Raw genomic sequence first — 20643 nt, 5'->3', positions numbered from 1 at the left:
CTGGAATGAGCGAGGAACAGGAGAAAAACATCAAAAAGGAAGATTAGGTTTCCAAAAGAAGGCAGTGTCAGTTAAATGGATTTTTTAAATTTCAAATTATCTTTAAGACCAGGTGTCTTTTTTTCTTTTTCTCTCATTCATTGCTGTTTTTATTTTGGTGAAGTGCAGACTACATATTGTCAAGTTTGGACATTGCATATTTTGTAGTGCTTCTAACCCATATCAGGATGCGTATTTATCTGTTGTTGATCCTTCTCCACCTGCTGTGCCCTGGGCGCGCACACAGGTTTTCAGCTGTCATGGTAGGATGGCCACATACACCGATCAGCCAAAACACTAAAACCACCGACAGGAAAGTGAATAACGCTGATTATCTTGTTACAATGGCGCCTGCAAGGGGGTCTTGTGAGGTGTTCCCAATATGCAGTAGTCAGTACCTACTAAAAGTGGTCCAAGGAAGCACAACTGGTGAACCGGTGACAAGTTTCAGGGCGCTCAAGGCTCATTGAAGCGCATGGAGAGTGAAGACTAGCTCAACTGGTCCAATCCCACAGAAGAGATACTGGAGCTCAATTTGCTGAACAAGTTAATGCTGGCTATGATAGACAGGTGTCACAAAACGCAGTGCATCACAGCTTGCTGCATCTGGGGCTGCATAGCTGCAGACCGGTCGGAGTGCCCATGCTGACCCCGATCCACCGCTGAAAGCACCTACAATGGGCATATGAGAGTCAGAACTGGACCTTGGAGCAGCTTGGGGCGGTGTAGCCACAACACATCGTTTACCTGGGAAGTTTACCTGGGAAGAAATGGCACCAGGGTGCACTATGGGAAGAAGGCAGGCCAGCTCTGGGCAATGTTCTGCTGAAAAAAGAATAAAAACATAGTCACTTCCCTACCAGCAGTGACTAGAGATCTACTTCCAGAATTAAAGTGCAGTTGGAATGAGGTGCAAGTTTTAATGCTCAATCATAAGCACAAGAAAAAAGAAATGTTTTTAACCTAGATATAAACATTGCTATATCTGGGGCACATCTAAGATCTTCTGGTAGGCCCAGTTGCATGCAGCATAATAGCTAAATACTGTGTCACCATGTTTGGTTTGGACTCTGGGCTGAACTAACTGACCTGAGTCCATAGATCTTAGAGCCCTACCCGGTTTATTCTCTTCAAGCATGTCAGTGATGTATTCTGGGCCTACACCATTCAGTGATTTGTAGACACTTAGAGGCACTTTAAAATCTATTCTGTAACTAACTGGAAGCCAGTGCAGAGATTTCTGGACTGTAGTAATGTGCTCTGTTCTCTTGGTCCTGTTTAAAACTCTAGCAGCAGCATTCTGAATAAGCTGTAGCTGTTTAATGGTCTTTTTGGGAAGACCAGTTAAGAGACCGTTACAGTTAAGAGATGCTGAATATGGAGCTGCCAGGGAAGAGGAAAAGAGGAAGGCCAAAGAGGAGGTTTATGGATATGGTGAGAGAAGACATGCAGGTGGCTGGTATGACAGAGGAAAACGCAGAAGACAGGAAGAAATGGAAACGGATGATCCGCTGTGGCGACTCCTAACGGGAGCAGCCGAAAGTAGTAGTAGTTAAGAGACCATTACAGTAATCAATTCTACAGGAAATAAGAGCATGGATGAGCTTCTCTTGGTCATTTTGGGATACCAGACCCTTGATTCTGGCTATATCCGGGCACTGTACAATGGCTGCCTACTGCTCCTAGCTACACAGCTAGGGTGGGTTAAATGCAGAGAGTACATTTCATTGGTATGTATGTACAAAATGACTAATAAAGAATATTCTATTCTATTCTTAAGATGATAGAAGGCTGTTTTAGTGATTGATTTGATATCGATGGTGAATGTGAGATCTGCTTCTATTAAAACGCCAAGATTTCAGACTTGGTCTTTGGCTTTTAGAGCTCGAGACTTGAATTGTTCATTTATAATAGTTATTGTCTCTTTGTTACCAAACACAATACTCTCTGATTTTTCCTTATTTAATTGAAGAACATTTTGGCTCAACCAATTATTTATCTGCTCCAAACAGTGATACAGTGAGTCTATTGGGCTGAGATCATCAGGTGAGAAAGCCAGATATATCTGACTGTCATCTGCATAACTATGGTAATCCATGTTGTTGCTCTGAAGAATTTGGCCTAAAGGCAGCATGTATAGATTAAACAGAAGAGGACCGAGAACTGATCCCAGGTTCCGCATGTCATAGCCGCTCTATCAGATTCATAACTGCCAATAGTGACGAAGTAACTTCAGTCTTCTAAATAAGATCTGAACCAATTAAGGACTGCTCTGGAAAGTCCGACCCAATGTTCCAGCCCATACAAAAGTATTATGTGATCTACAGTGTCAAATGTCGCACTGAGATCAAGTAAAACCAGAACGGATATTTTACCTGAGTCAGTATTCAGCCGTATGTCATTTAACACTTTTATGAGAGCTGTTTCAGTACTGTGGTTAGGTCAGAAACCTGATTGATATTTGCAAAATGACCATTTGAGCTAAAAAAAAATTGCTGAGCTGATTACAAACAACTTTCTCGATGATCTTAGCTGTAAAAGGAAGATTTGAAACTGGTCTATAGTTATTTAACACAGAGGTATCCAGAGTTCTCTTTTTTTAGGAGTGGCTTAATGGCAGCTATTTTTAGTGACTTTGGGAAAGTGCCTGATAGCAGTGAGCTATTAACTATTTGTTGTAACTCCGTTTTTACAGAGTTAAAAATAGTTTTAAAAAAATCAGATGGCAGTGTGTCGAGACGTGTTGATGATTTAAGATGCCCAACTGTTACTGCTAGAGTTTCTTGATCAACGATATTAAATTGTGACATAATGACCAGATTATTTCTAAAACACATAGTCCCCAGTAACATTAAACAATTAATAAATGACAATTATCATCACACATCATCATCATCACAATCGTATGGTGGAACCCAGGGATCAGGAGAGTATTTAACTTGTACAGTCTTAATACAATATTTACGGATTACCCCAATCTTATGAAACACTCTAGTCTAGCAATAGTGACTTACTGATCTAATCTGGTTCGACTAAAGAGGAGTTAAGAGGAAAAAATATCACAGACAACGGATTACAAAAATGAGAATAGCCGGCATTTATTTACATTAACGTTGAAAGTATTGTAGTGAATTCGGGGGGCAACGGTGCGGGAGATATGGGTTTGCGTCCCGGCTGCGGCTGTTCCTGCGGTTGCCCCCCAAATTCGCTACAGTATCTTTTTTTTTTTTTTTTTTTTTGGAAAAGACGTATACACCATTTGCTCAAAACCTGTCTGTAATTGTCTCTTTGAATAAATTGAAATTATGGCTCTGTTAAAAGAAAAGTAGGAAAGTTCAAACAAAGGTCTACCCGGGTAGTGTGTTTCTGAAAATGAATGTGGAGATCTCCAAAAAAACTTCTCTGTCCTTCTCTGTCTATTGTCCCTCCTCAACTGAAGAAGCAGAAGTTGATTGGCAGCTCGAACGGCCGATCACGTCCTGCACGTGCTGCCCACTGGCCCGTTGCGACTCAGCTCCCCAGCTTGCTGTGCCCCCTCGCAGTTAGAAAGGAATCGTACGCACAAAAAACCCAACCTGCATACCGCAGGGAATAAGCAGTACAATCCTACTCAAAAAGCACCTGATGTGGTGTATCTGACTCTATATACAGTCTTTTACATTCCCAAAGCATAGAATTGGGGAACAAATCGACAGCCAAAAGAAAAGAATTAGGCTACTGAAAACGCACGTGGGCTACAACATGTAGTCAGTCAGGTCTGTGTAGCTAACCAGCACTAACCACGGCAAAATCACAAGCTATTATGACATCATCACTTTAAAGGAAATAGTAGGCTACATAATATATCTGAAAATCCTCCCATTGTTACATGTGTTTTTTTTTAAATGAAATACTTTAGGTTCTCTATCAACCACGAAAATACTGCAGTGCATAAATCAAAAGACAGCCAACTTGGCTGAGCTGGCATATGGTTAGCTAACCCCCGTAGAAACTCCCCGGAGAATCTGGGTAAAAGAATGCGTAATCTTCAAGCAATCTTCAGTATTCGAAATCGGTGGTAATGAACTTCCGTTGGGAATGTGTAGGTTTCCACCATAAAGTGCCAGCTAATGTATTTCTTTTTTTCCCCAACTTCTATGATTTGCTATGTCGTCCTCGTTATTTCATCGTTATATCATCTGATCGGCGTGGCATAGTTTTTTTTCCTTTTAAAAAAACTACTAGTGCCCTCTACTGGGGATTGTGAACATGTTAAACTAGACGTTAATCCTTTCGAGGGTAGCTAAAATTATGGGGGTTACACATACAAGTAATAACAAAAACAATAACGGAAAACAGGATAATAGCCAAAAATCAGAGTACCCATGAGTGATGCACCCACAGATACCAAGGAGCCAAACACACCCATGAACAGTATGCAAATCTTTTACCCCTTGTTCAGTATCATGTTCTGATTCTGATATTTCAGCATCATTGCTAGTAATATATGCACAACATTCAGTGGAGATCACTTTACATACACCACCCTGTGAGGTTAACAGAAGATCCAACGCCGTTTCCAGTTGCTATGCGTACAACATCATCTAAGCGTCTCCCCGTGGCTGTTATGGCAGCTGTAGAGATGTTCATGTGACATCTAACACAGTAGGGAGTGACTTGGTCTCGTCCTGAGCTGCATAGATACCATACGAGGGTATCAATATGCCAAGTGTGCGCTGAGCCGTTGATGAGGCACATTTAGCTTTGTGATGGAGTGATGATAATTCTGATGCAGACTTCTGTCTGATTTAGGGCACTAAATGCAAAGTAACACTGACTGTGGGTTTCTCTTGGAAAACAGCTACAAGTCTGATCTCCACAAATCACATAGACCTTTTCAGGCAGCACGGGTTGCTTACTGAATGTCATCTTTACTGTGCTATTACAACGAGTAGTGTCTGCTGTGATTTCATAACTGCAGTCCTGTACACACAAAGAAACACCAGGCAGGGCATGCACATGCTGAACAGGTCAAGTGAATGAACAGTTGCAAGCCAATGACTTCATAGAGAATATAGGCCTAGAACAATTCTACTCAGTAAATCCTAAAAATGCCAACTGTATTTGCAAATTCCATGGAGTTGAATGCACCCCATATTCAGTCACAGGCTTACATTCTATATCTTTACTACAGTCAGCAGGCTCGGCCAGAAACTCTACATGGTATCGACGCATTACATTTACCACTGTTTCAAACTGGATACCTTCCATAATACTGCATAGCTCAACTCACGTGGCCCGTAACCTTTATTGAACTCAGACGAGGCAAATGAGATTATCTCTACCTCACTATCGGGTAGATCATCGTGAATAAGCCCTTGGACATAACAGACTGAGGAAGCGTCAGACAGGTTAATATTGAACACCTTAAGTCCGCTGCAGACAACCGCATAGGTGATTGAGATGATGCAGGTAATTGCTGACAAATCCAATAATTAGTAAAATTACGAGAGGTGGCCCATTCTTTCATCATAGTTATGGCCAGATTTCCCCTATAGGTATCAGTGTCTTACACGCATTAAAGGGGTTTCACCAGTCTGGGTGACTACTCTGGAGTTAGCAATATCTTTACATCTCTGTGATTGATGCCCCGGTGGCCATTCTGCATCTATACGGCATGTGGGTTTTCCATCTTTTATGGCACCAGACTGCAAACCGGCGTTTACTGGGATTTTTGATGTCATCGTGTGGAGTGTGGGGAGGTGTGTCAAGGGTATCTGGCTGGGAGCAATGGCGATGGATCGGCTAGGAGGGCTTGCTCTGCTTCGTCTGGTTGCCACAGGGACCGCGGCCCCTGCCTGGAGCTGCACTCGAGGAGGAGACAGGGAGGGTGGTCTGACAGGATGCGTAATCAGGGCAGGCTAAGCTAACTGCTAGCCCATGCAGACCGGCGGTTCTGACAGTCATCCTGGCTGGCGTTTGTTCCCTTGGACAGTGATTTTTATACATTTTTTTGGTTGGAGTATATGTGTTAGTTTGAATATGTGTGCTCTTGTAGTTCTTGAATGTGTTTTTGTCTGTATGTTGTACTGCTGTGGGCTGGACATGTGCACAAGTCCATGAGGTGAAATGACAGTCTTCCTGATTGCTGAACTGTTGCAAGCCCCCAGCTGTAAGTCTGTCTGTGACTAACACTTAGTGACATGATAGTGATTGTTGCTTATCCACAACTAATAAACTTCACCTACTTCGACCAAACTTAAACTTCAACCAGAACTTCAACCAAACTTCGCCCAAGGTGAACTGTATGGTCAATGGTTAGTAAACAGCTACCTCTATCACACATATCTCTCCTGCACGAAAAGACAATCACCTGTCATCTTTACGTCTGGCAATTTGGCTATGGTGGGTGTGACAGGTGTTGAATGAGAATGTAACGGGTCGTTGTTACCACATTGTTATCTTGCTAAGAATCAGAAACCCATAACGTAGGACTGGCAATCACAATAGTTATTATTGCAAGACAACACATCATTCCCCCGAGATTAAACCCAGTTCTCCTAAAAGAACCTGCTTTCAGGTACTGGCCTCATCTCTACAAAGTACCTCAGTGGTACCCTATTATTACCAGGCTCCATTAGATAAAGTATGCTTTTCCCTATAGCGTAGCAGCTATTGGCTTGCGGTAGGTTTTAAACCCCAGTGAGAGCTGGTCACACCTACTTCTCTGCCTCATTTGTGAGCAGAGAGGGTCTCTCACCCTGGACCTCTGTCTCCAGTGGTGGGTGGCACCTTCTTGCAGTGGCTGACATGTGTCCAGCTGACTCTCCCCTCCACCTTCACTGCTGTAGGTGTGGTGAAGAGGACTTGGTGGGGCCCCGCCTGCGGGGCTTCCTCCAATGTTTCCTCTTTAGGTCCTTTATCAGCACCCAATCTCCTGGCTTCAGGTCATGCAGCTGACCCTCTGTTGGCTGTGGAAGTGCCGCTCTCACCTGCATGTGAGTAGAACTCAGCATTTTGTTAAGTTGTACTCAGTAAGTAAGCATTATATCCTCAATGAGGTTCGAGCTGAGGACCCGCCTTGCGTGGGAAGGACTATTCCAGTGTTCATGGGTCTATCTGCCTGTGAGGATTTCAAAGGGTGACAGAGCTGTTGCAGCCCTCTCTCTTGTTCTCATAGTCATCAGCACTAACGGTAGTGCTTTTATCTGTGTCCTGTCTCATCACATTTGAGCTGTTCATTTTTAATCGTCCCTGTTTCTCTCTCCACTGCTCTACCACTTTGTGGCTGATGGGCACAATGTTGTCTCAGATTAATACCCAGAAATGCTGAAAGTTGTTTAACAGCACTATTTACAAAGTGAGTTCTTGTGTCACTGCTGATCTTCTGTGGTATTTCCCATCGTGGAATAATCTCTCTTACTATCACCTTTGCCACTGTGGAGGCATCTGCCTTTCCAGTAAGGAAAACTTCAACCCACTTAGAAAACATATCAGTGTATTTCAGTGATCACAAGACAACATTTCTTTCTCTCACATGGTGTTAGTTCAATGGCATACATCTTTAGGTGATCAAACGGTTGGTCAGGGGGGAGGGTGGCGAGGCTTGTGCGGTTTGCCTTCTTGCCACATTGTTTTTCAAACAAATTAAACATTTTGAACAAAAATATTTAGCAATAATTTGTGAAACCTCCCGTAAACCAGTGTTTGTTTACTGCATCCACCATCTCCCTTTTGACACATGGTCCTTCCCATGTGCCAATTATGCATAATAAGGAAACAAACAGAGAGAGAGAATCAAAGGCAAAAAAAACACAACTTCCAAGATCAGCCAGTAGGTCTGTTGGCAGCATGCCACCTGTGTATGTGCGTGTGCATGCATTTTTTTCCCTTTTTAGTCATCCATCAGAAAATTATCCTGATTAATCCCATGACTCATGCACCCCCTGATCCAACACTGCTCCTCTTTATTAAAGTTTATCTCTGCCACCAACATGCACTCCAAAATACCAGTGGAGATGTATTTAAACCTTTCATAATATGAATGGGGCTGCTTTTGCTTGTAAAGTAGTCAGCAAACTCGGCTGACAAATTTAATCAGTTGTAGTTTCCCCCCTCAAAAAGTATTTTCTAAGGATCCTGAAACTACACAGCATGGTTTAAATCCATGTGGTACTACTTGCTGCACTAATTACACAGCTTTTTAGACTGAAATAAGCCTTAATCAGATAGGTTCTGTGTGAAGACAGGTGAAGTTTTCTGAAGTCTGTGATGCTACACACACTAATAGGAGTCCATCTTTCAAGCAACAGACAGACTACTGAATGTTAGCAAAGCAGGTCTGATATGCAAAAAATGGATTGAAGCTGCAAATTGGACCACGCTTCCATTAACCAGTCATGTGACATGATATAGCCCACACTAATTTGAGCCAAATTAAAATTGGAATCTGAATGGGAATTTGTCTTTTGATTGCATAAATGCCCTGCATGCTTTCTCTCTCAGATCATTGACTGCTGCATTGAAATTTCCAGTGGAACTTATTTTCAAGTCTAAATAATTATATTCGTCTTCTATTGTATGTGTTCCAATTGTAAAGTGATATTTGTTTCCCTGACAACTGGATCGTTTTTGAAATATCTTTGTTTTGGTCTTTTTGATGTTAGTTGCCAGGGCCCAGATCTGACAGTAACATTCAAGTATGTTCAAACTCTGTTAATGTCCATCTTTAGTTGGACTTAACAGTATTAAATCATCTGCGCACAGCAGAAATTTGATCTCAGAGTTGTGAAGCGTAAGACCAGGTGCTGTGGACTGTTCCAACATGGTGGCCAATTCATTAATATAACGTTGAACAGGGCAGGTGATAAACAGCAGTCTTGTCTCACCCCACGTTCTTGAGAAATAAATGATGTGCTCTTGTGTCCAATCTTGATGCTGCACATGTTGTTTGTATACATGGATTTTATTAAGTCGTATGTTTTACCCCCTACGCCACTTTGAAGTAGTTTGTAAAATAAACCAATGTGCCACATTGAATACTTTTTTTGAAGTCAATGACACATGCAAATGTTTTGTTCTTATTTTGATAAACATATTTGTTGACCAGGCTGTGTAGGGTGTATATATGATCTGGTGTGTGATGATTTGGTATGAATCCAATTTGACCTTTGCTCAGGACGTCGTGTTTCGTAAGGAAGTATATCAGCCGAGAATTTATAATGTTGCAGAAAACCTTCCCCAGATGACTGTTCGCACAAATGCCTCTAATGATCAGGGTCAGACTTATCTGCGTTTTTAAATATCGGCGTATGAGACCACGATTCCAGCTGTCTGGGAAGTAACCTACATTCAAGATCAAATTGAATAATTTAAGTATGGCCAACCTAAATTTTTTGCTGTGTCTGTCTGTCTGTCTGTCTGTCTGTCTGTGTCTCTCTCTGTCTCTCTCTCTCTGTCTCTCTCTGCCTGTGTCTGTCTGTCTCTCCCTCCCTCTCTCCCTCTCCCTCTCTCTCTCTCTCTCTGAGTCGGCAGGTGTACTGGTTGCTGGTGGTTTTGGGAACTTCTGTACAGAGGCGACTGATTTCTCCAAACTATTTCCTGGTTTGAGGCCTCATCTGCTCATGTTACCTTTCTGGTTTCGAGTCCCTCTGTTCAGAGACTACATCATGTCTGGAGGTTTGTCTGTCTGTCTGTCTAGTGTGTGTTTCTGTCTGTGTGTAACGTTTCGTGTGTTTACTCAGAGCTGTGACAGGAGCATAATGTAATGGGAAAAACAAGCGCGTGTGAGCGCTCACACACACACACACACACACACAGAGTTGTAGTGACCATTGTCAGTTTCATTAAGTGGAAGCTGTGGGTGGTTTTGGATGGTGTGAGATGGCTCTTCCTCTGCCGCTGGTGTTAACACACCATACTGCCGTGTTGCATGTTTTCAGCCCATTCACGTCACACACCCTCCTCTGCATCACTCCACACCATGGTCCGAGTCATACCGCAGGTGAGGTTTCTTACATACCCCTACTTCCAGGCAGTCAGTGGTTTCCATTCATTTCAGTATGATCTGAAACTCAACTTGCACACTTGAAACTTCTTTGAGTTACACAACCTGTAAAGTCAACATGTAGTCACAGTCATTTTGTGTCAAAGTTGCATGTGTGCAGCTCTCGTGATATTACTTACACAACCATGTTCAGTGTTTACGTCATACTGTGGAAGGATGGTCTTTGGAATGGCTTGATTTGTTTATAACATGGGAAATATTCATGAAACCTCTGACCTTTAACCTGATCTCTGTACAAATGCTCATGTTGGGACATGGGCCTACTGTGTGTCTGTGTTAAAGGTCTGTAATTCATTTGTAATATCTCTATCTCTTTCTGTCGCTCTCTCATTCACTCTCTCTGCCTTGCTCTCCAATTCAAATACAAAAGGGATTTATTGGCATGGAAGCTCGCATTTCCTTTGCCTAAACCAGTCTGAAATTAACCAAGCACATGACATACAGTAAGCAGAGATGAGTAGAACAGACATTACTACAGTACAGACATTACTAGAATACAGACATTACTACAGCACAGACATTACTAGAATACAGACATTACTACAGTACAGACATTACTAGAATACAGACATTACTACAGTACAGACATTACTACAATACAGACATGACTTTAATACAGACATTACTACAGTACAGACATTACTAGAATACAGACATTACTACAGTACAGGCATGACTAGAATACAGACATTACTACAGCACAGACATTACTAGAATACAGACATTACTAGAATACAGACATGACTAGAATACAGACATTACTACAGTACAGACATTGCTAGAATACAGACATTACTAGAATACAGACATTACTACAGTACAGACATTACTAGAATACAGACATTACTAGAATACAGACATTACTACAGTACAGACATTACTACAATACAGACATTACTACAGTACAGGCATGACTAGAATACAGACATTACTACAGTACAGACATTACTACAGCACAGACATGACTACAATACAGACATTACTACAATACAGACATGACTAGATTACAGACATTACTACAGTACAGACATTACTAGAATACAGACATTACTACAGTACAGGCATGACTAGAATACAGACATTACTACAGTACAGACAATACTATAGCACAGACATGACTAGAATACAGACATTACTACAATACAGACATGACTAGAATACAGACATTACTACAATACAGCCATTACTAGAATACAGACATTACTACAGTACAGACATTACTAGAATACAGACATTACTACAGTACAGACATTACTACAGCACAGACATGACTACAATACAGACATTACTACAATACAGACATTACTACAGTACAGACATTACTAGAATACAGACATTACTAGAATACAGACATTACTACAATACAGACATTACTACAGTACAGGCATGACTAGAATACAGACATTACTACAGTACAGACATTACTACAGCACAGACATGACTACAATACAGACATTACTACAATACAGACATGACTAGAATACAGACATTACTACAGTACAGACATTACTAGAATACAGACATTACTACAGTACAGGCATGACTAGAATACAGACATTACTACATTACAGACATTACTAGAATACAGACATGACTAGAATTCAAACATTACTAGAATTCAGACATTACTAGAATACAGACATGACTAGTATACAGACATTACTACAGTACAGGCATGACTAGAATACAGACATTACTACAGTACAGGCATGACTAGAATACAGACATTACTACAGTACAGACATTACTAGAATACAGACATTACTACAGTACAGACATTACTAGAATACAGACATGACTAGAATACAGACATTACTACAGTACAGACATTACTAGAATACAGACATGACTAGAATACAGACATTACTACAGTACAGGCATGACTAGAATACAGACATTACTACAGTACAGACATTACTAGACTACAGACATGACTAGAATACAGACATTACTACAGTACAGACATTACTAGAATACAGACATTACTACAGTACAGGCATGACTAGAATACAGACAGTACTGCAGTACAGACATGACTAGAATACAGACATGACTAGAATACAGACAGTACTGCAGTACAGGCATTACTAGAATACAGACATGACTAGAATTCAGACATTACTAGAATACAGACATTACTAGAATACAGACATTACTACAGTACAGGCATGAATAGAATACAGACATTACTGCAGTACAGGCATGACTAGAATACAGACATTACTGCAGTACAGGCATGACTAGAATACAAACATTGCTGCAATACAGACATTACTACAGTACAGGCATGACTAGAATACAGACATTACTACAGTACAGACATTACTATAGTACAGACATGACTAGAATACAGACATTACTACAGTACAGACATTACTACAGTACAGGCATGACTAGAATACAGAAATTACTACAATACAGACATTACTAGAATACAGACATTACTAGAATACAGACATTACTACATTACAGACATGACTAGAATACAGACATTACTGCAGTACAGGCATGACTAGAATACAGACATTACTAAAGTACAGACATGACTAGAATACAGACATTACTGCAGTACAGGCATGACTAGAATACAGACATTACTACATTACAGACATTACTAGAATACAGACATGACTAGAATTCAGACATTACTAGAATTCAGACATTACTAGAATACAGACATTACTACAGTACAGGCATGAGTAGAATACAGACATTACTACAGTACAGGCATGACTAGAATACAGACATTACTACAGTACAGACATTACTAGAATACAGACATGACTAGAATACAGACATTACTACAGTACAGGCATGACTAGAATACAGACATTACTACATTACAGACATTACTAGAATACAGACATGACTAGAATTCAGACATTACTAGAATTCAGACATTACTAGAATACAGACATTACTACAGTACAGGCATGACTAGAATACAGACATTACTACAGTACAGGCATGACTAGAATACAGACATTACTACAGTACAGACATTACTAGAATACAGACATGACTAGAATACAGACATTACTACAGTACAGGCATGACTAGAATACAGACATTACTACATTACAGACATTACTAGAATACAGACATGACTAGAATTCAGACATTACTAGAATACAGACATTACTACAGTACAGGCATGACTAGAATACAGACATTACTGCAGTACAGGCATGACTAGAATACAGACATTACTACATTACAGACATTACTAGAATACAGACATGACTAGAATTCAGACATTACTAGAATACAGACATTACTACAGTACAGGCATGACTAGAATACAGACATTACTACAGTATAGGCATGACTAGAATACAGACATTACTACAGTAGAGACATTACTAGAATACAGACATGACTAGAATACAGACATTACTACAGTATAGGCATGACTAGAATACAGACATTACTACAGTACAGACATTACTAGAATACAGACATGACTAGAATACAGACATTACTACAGTACAGACATTACTAGAATACAGACATGACTAGAATACAGACATTACTACAGTACAGACATTACTACAGTACAGGCATGACTAGAATACAGACATTACTAGAATACAGACATTACTACAATACAGACATTACTAGAATACAGACATGACTAGAATACAGACATTACTGCAGTACAGGCATTACTAGAATACAGACATGACTAGAATACAGACATTACTACAGTACAGACATTACTAGAATACAGACATGACTAGAATACAGACATTACTAGAATACAGACATGACTAGAATACAGACATTACTACAGTACAGACATTACTAGAATACAGACATTACTACAGTACAGGCATGACTAGAATACAGACATTACTACGGTACAGGCATGACTAGAATACCGACATGACTAGAATACAGACATTACTAGAATTCAGACATTACTAGAATACAGACATTACTACAGTACAGGCATTACTACAGTACAGGCATGACTACAGTACAGGCATGACTAGAATACAGACATTACTACAGTACATACATGGCTAGAATACAGACATTACTACATTACAGACATTACTAGAATACAGACATGACTAGAATACAGACATGGCTAGAATACAGACATTACTAGAATACAGACATTACTAGAATACAGACATTACTAGAATTCAGACATTACTAGAATACAGACATTACTACAGTACAGGCATGACTAGAATATAGACATTACTACAGTACAGGCATGAGTAGAATACAGACATTACTACATTACAGGCATGAGTAGAATACAGACATTACTACAGTACAGGCATGACTAGAATATAGACATGACTAGAATTCAGACATTACTAGAATACAGACATTACGACAGTACAGACATGGCTAGAATACAGACATGACTAGAATACAGACATTACTACATACAGACATTACTAGAATACAGACATTACCATAGTACAGATATTACTAGAGTACAGACATTACTAGAATACAGAGGTGACTAGAATACAGACATTACTATAGTACAGATATTACTAGAATACAGACATTACTAGAATACAGACATTACTAGAATACAGACATTACCATAGTACAGATATTACTAGAATACAGACATTACCATAGTACAAATATTACTAGAATACAGACATTACTATAGTACAGACATTACTAGAATACAGACATTACCATAGTACAGATATTACTAGAATACAGACATTACTATAGTACAGACATTACTAGAATACAGACATTACCATAGTACAGATATTACTAGAATACAGACATTACTACAGTACAGACATGACTAGAATACAGACGTGTGTAAACACGATGTCTCAGACGGCAACATTTTAGTCGCCATGTAAATACAAATAGCTTAATGTAACTTAAAAGAAAAACAAGAACTGTGATCCCGCTGTTAACGCATTATCTATCTGTCTGTCTGTCTGTCTGTCTATTCCGCTTCTGGTGTGGGAAGATGGCTATGCAGCAGTTGTGGCTAGATGTGGTATAGCCACGGACGGAAGTGATGCAAAATCTCACTGGGTGTATTTCGTTGCTATGGCGACTGCTAGCCTAGCTAACCTCCTGAGCTAGCATTTGCAGCGGCCTCACCCAGTACCGTCCATGCAGTGTGATTGTCTACGTCTACATCTAACTTTTGTCTTCTTTTGAGGGTTGGGAGAGCTGGCACCAGATTGGCTGGGAGAGTGGGGCAGGCTAAGCTAACTGCTAGCCCATGCGGACTGGCAGTTCCAATAACACCGAGGGATGTCTGATGATGGCCTCACTTTGTGTTGACTGTGGTGTTTTTGATGCCATCGTGAGGAGTGTGGGGAGGTGTGTCGAGGGTGTCTGGCTGGGAGAGCTTGGTCTGCTACGTCCAGTGGGCCCGGGGACCACGGCTCCTGCCTGGAGGTGCGCGTGAGTCGAAACGCTGAGGGCAGTCTGACAGGAAGCAGGGCGGGCTAAGCTAACTGCTCGCCCATGCAGACCAACAGTTCCAACCGTCATCCTTGCTGGTGTTGTTCCCTTGGACAGTGATTTTTTTTTGTTTAGTTTGGATATGTGTCAGTTTGGATATGTGTGTTAGTTTGGATATATGTCTTAGTTTGGACATGTGTGTTCTTGTAGTTTTTGGATGTGCTTTTGTCTTTGTGTTGTACTGTTGTGGGCTGGGGGAAACACCATTTCATTTAATTTCATGTACACAAGTGCATGAAGTGAAATGACAAAGTGTTCCTGATTCCTGATCTATCTGTCTGTCTCTCTGTCTAGTATCTGTGCGTGTGTGTATATATATATATATATATATATATATATATATATATATATATATATAGTTGTGTGTGTGTGTGTGTGTGTGTGTGTGTGTATATAAGTATATATGTACTTCCATACATGAAATGATATGAAACTTAGTTTCCCCTAGCCCACAGCAGTGCAACACAACAAAAACATATCCAAACACTACAAGAACTTCAAGAACTAACTCGCATCTAACACATATGTATAACATGTATGTTTAACACATCTGTCTAACACATATATCTAACACATATGTATAACACGTATGTTTAACACATCTGTCTAACACATATATCTAACACATATGTATAACACGTATGTTTAACACATCTGTCTAACACATATCTTGTGGCAGGATGAGGAAAAACACAGGAGACCAAGGCGAGTTTGATGTTTATTCCTCAGCTCCAAAACCAAACTACAGCAGGAACAACCCTGCACCAGCAAGCCCGGGAACGTAAACCACGCTCCAGCTCACAATCCTGCTGGGTGAGAGGCATAGCCCCTAGTGTCCGCCACACAGCCCCCCCCCCCGAACACCCAGAAGGGACTCCTGGAAAGAAAATCAGTTTCTCACTGGAGGCTTAAGCAGCCTGCCATAACGGCTGCGCTGTCCCTCAGCCGAAACAGTAGGTGAAACACAGTCCAAAGCCGGCTGAGAAGCAGAACGCTGAACCCGTGAAGACACTGCCGGGGTCCTGGAAGGAGGACGACCCCGACGGGGAACCTGGGCCGGAAACACAACTTCGCCTGCCACCCTGTGCGCCGGTTTAAGCCTATCAAGCGTGACACGTTCCCTACGCCCACCCATATCTAGCAGAAAACCCTTAGGACCCGTCTCAAGAACCCGAAATGGGCCATCGTATGGGGGTTGGAGGGGCGAGCGGTGAGCATCATGCCGTACAAAAACAAAACGAGCCGACATGAGCTCCGCAGGCACGAACGACCGCGGAATACAGTGGTGAACGGGGCCTGGAACCCGAGTGCTGTCGGACAAAAAAGGATAAACGGCCGGAGAGGGTCGCGGAGCGGAACTCCCAGGCAAAAATTCCCCAGGGACGCGGAGCGGCTGACCGAGCACCAGCTCAGCGGGCGAAGTGTCGAGGTCCTCCTTAGGAGCCGAACGCAACCCGAGCATAACCCAAGGTAAACGATCCACCCAGTTACCATCTGAGAGCGCAGCGCTGCCTTGAGCGACCGGTGAAAACGTTCACACAAGCCGTTAGCCTGAGGGTGGTACGCGGTAGTGCGGTGTACCTGCACACCCAAGGATCGCGCAAGCGCCGACCAGAGCTCTGACACGAACTGGGGGCCCCTGTCTGAGGCGATATCTGACGGAGTGCCGAAACGGGCGACCCAGGAGGAAGGAAACGCAGGTGCAACGTCCGAGGATGTTGTGGAGGACAGAGGGACAGCCTCTGGCCACCTGGTGGTCCGATCTATCATTGTGAGCAGGTGCGTAAAACCCTGTGAAGAAGGTAGAGGGCCCACCAGGTCCACATGCACGTGGTCGAAACGTCTGGCCGGGATCGGAAACGGTTCGAGGGGCGATTTAGTGTGCTGGTGGACCTTAGCGCGCTGGCACGTTACACATGCAGCTGCCCACCCCTTGATGTCCTTGCGGAGGCCAGGCTAGACGAACTTGGAACCGACCAACTTCACCGACGCCCGAACTCCAGGGTGCGAGAGGGAGTGAATTGAATCGAAAACTCGACGGCGCCAGGCCACTGGAACAACGGGGCGGGGACGGCCGGTGGAGACATCGCAGAGGAGGGCAGGACTGCCTTCCTGCATCACAGCGTCCTCTAGCTTGAGACCGGTACGCGTTGACCTAAGGGCAAGGACGTCGGGGTCGCTGCGCTGGTCGGCAGCCATGGCGGAGAAATCCACACCGAGGTGCACAGGACACACAAGCACACGCGACAGACAATCAGTAACAGGGTTGGACTTCCCGGCCACATGCTGAACGTCTGTTGTGAACTCGGAAATTGCCGCTAGGTGGCGCTGCTGACGAGCAGACCACGGCTCAGTCACCTTGGACATGGCGAAAGTAAGCGGTTTATGATCCACATAAGCCGTGAATGGGCGACCCTCCAGCAGGAAGCGGAAATGCCGGGTTGCAAGGTGCAGTGCCAGCAACTCCCGGTCAGAAACGCTGTACTTGCAACTGCGAGATAGCGAGCGGCTGCCACGCATTCACCACACGCTGTTCAACCACAGCCCCCACGGCTATGTCAGATGCATCGGTTGTTAAAGCTATGGACGCCGTGGGTGTGGGATGGGCGAGGAGGGCAGCGTTAGCCAGGGCGCACTTAGCTCCGTCAAAGGCCTGGACCTGTTCGGGAGTCCAGTCGACAGGGTCGTTAGCCTTCTTAAGCCGCAGGGCTTCGTAAAGTGGCTGAAGGAGGTGGGCAGCGCGAGGGAGGAAACGGTTATAGAAATTCACCATGCCTAAGAATTCCTGCAATGCCTTAACAGAGACCGGGCGGGGAAATTCCGCCACCGCTTGCACCTTAGAAGGCAACGGGACCGCGCCTTGCGGCGAAATGCAGTGACCCAAGAAGTCAATCACCGGCAATCCAAACTGACACTTGGCCGGGTTGACTATCAGGCCGTGTTCGTCCAGACGACGGAAAACCTGTTTCAGGTGCGCCAGGTGCTCGTCAGCTGATGGACTGGCCACTGATATGTCGTCGAGATAAACGAACATGAAAGCAAGGTCACGCAACACCGAGTCCATCAGCCTCTGAGAGGTTTGCGCTGCCCCCTTCAAGCCAAAAGGCATGCGCATGAACTCAAAAAGCCCAAACGGGGTGATCACTGCGGTCTTGGGCACGTCCTCTGCGCGCACGGGAACCTGATGATAGCCACGCACCAGGTCCACCTTAGAGAAGATAGTGGTACCTGCCAGGCGTATGGAAAAGTCCTGTATGTGTGGGATGGGATAGCGGTCATTGGCGGTGACGTTGTTCAGGCGGCGAAAATCGCCGCAAGGCCGCCACGACCCATCCGCCTTGGGCACCATGTGAAGCGGCGAGGCCCACGGGCTGTTGGAACGCCTCACTATACCCAGACGCTCCATGATGGCGAACTCCTCCTTAGCTATAGCCAATTTTACTGTGTTGAGGCGCCGCGCGCGCCCTGTGTTTAGTAACCGCGGTGGAAAGGCAGGTGTAGTCACCGATGGAAAATCTGCCAGCAAACGCTGAAAAACATCCCCTGACGCTAAAAAGTTAGCGTGTGTTAACGGCCCGGCTCCCCCTGTCTCGCACGGAACAGTGGCGAAAGACACAGCAACAATTAAACGGCAGTTTGCAACATCAACCAGCAGACCATTAGCACACAGAACATCCACGCCGATAATAGGAACAGTAATGGCGGCCACTACAAAATCCCACTCAAAATGGCGCCCGTGGAAGCAAACAGTCACCAACCTTGTGCCAAACGTCGCAATGGATAAACCGTTAGCTGCACTTACCTGTGGGCCACCGCCTTCGGCCGACCTGTCTGTCTTAGCAGGAGTGAGTAGGCTCTTTTGCGAGCCTGAGTCCACCAGAAACCGTCTTCCTGACATCGTGTCCTTAATGAAGAGCAGCTCACTACGTCCGCCAGCGCCCACAGCTGCTACTGAGCGCTGGCCCTGGAGTTTCCCGCCGTCTCAAACGTGCACGGAGGGACGCAGCGCCTCGCCTTGCCGCCAAACCGCGCCATCTCCAGGCAGTCACTCCAGCCACCACTGCCGGGTCCGCATCCTCCGACACCGGCTGCAGAGGCTCCGGTGCCACACTCTGCACAGAGAACCGTCTGGTAGCCAGCAGGACCCGATCGGCCTCCTCAGCCAAACCTCGGCAGTCACCAGCAGCCAGACACGGGGAGTTAGCCAAAGCTGCGCGCACAGGAGACGGGAGCTGGCGCAGGAAAACGTGCGGGAAAAGGAAGCCACCTTCGTCCGAGCCTAGCAGCGACAGCATATTGTCCATGAGATCCACAGCCGTCCCGTCGCCCAAACCGTATAGGGAAAGGATCCTATCTGCCCTCTCTGCGGCAGATAGGCTGTACCTCCGGAGCAGAAGATGTTTGAGGGCGACGTATTTATCGTGTTGCGGAGGGGCGCGCAACAGCTGCATGGCCCGGCGTGTGGACTGCTGGTCCAGCGCAGCGACGACCAAATGGTATCTGGAGTCGTCCGCGGAGATTCCACGCAGGTGAAACAGCGCCTCGACATGCTGGAACCACGAAGCCGGGTCGCTCTGCCAGAACTCTGGGAGCTTCACAGCCGGCTGTGAGAGTTGGTGCGGCGTGGCCGAAGATGATTCACACTCTTCTTCTGCTCCAAACATGTTCAATTCGGGGTCACCAATGTGGCAGGATGAGGAAAAACACATGAGACCAAGGCGAGTTTGATGTTTATTCCTCAACTCCAAAAACCAACTGCAGCAGGAACAACCCTGCACCGGAGAGCCGGGGAACGTAAACCACGCCCCCAGCTCACAGTCCTGCTGGGTGAGAGGCATAGCCCCTAGTGGCCGCCACAATCTAACACATATGTCTAACACATCTGTCTAACATATCTGTCTAACACATATATCTAACACATATGTCTAACACGTATGTTTAACACATATGTATAACACGTATGTTTAACACATATGTCTAACACATATATCTAACACATATGTCTAACACGTGTCTAACAAACATGTCTAACATGTATGTCCAACATGTGTGTAACACATATGTCTAACACATATATGTAACACATGTCT

At 43.9% G+C, this 20643-nt stretch overlaps 1 protein-coding gene across 1 annotated transcript in view; it reads left to right on the top strand.

Annotated features, from left to right (window-relative positions):
- mogat3a (monoacylglycerol O-acyltransferase 3a) overlaps nt 1-20643 on the top strand; it is an 88369-nt gene that overhangs the window by 22939 nt on the left and 44787 nt on the right. Inside the window, exon 4 of the mRNA XM_056300423.1 lies at nt 9553-9696. Coding sequence (XP_056156398.1) covers nt 9553-9696 — 144 coding nt within the window. The remainder of the gene's footprint in view (nt 1-9552; nt 9697-20643) is intronic.

Source organism: Lampris incognitus, chromosome 20 (genome assembly GCF_029633865.1).
Source record: "Lampris incognitus isolate fLamInc1 chromosome 20, fLamInc1.hap2, whole genome shotgun sequence".
NCBI classification, from domain to species: Eukaryota; Metazoa; Chordata; class Actinopteri; order Lampriformes; family Lampridae; genus Lampris; species Lampris incognitus.
The sequence above is the reverse complement of the archived record's forward strand: the minus strand, read 5'-3'. Positions and strand labels throughout refer to the sequence as shown.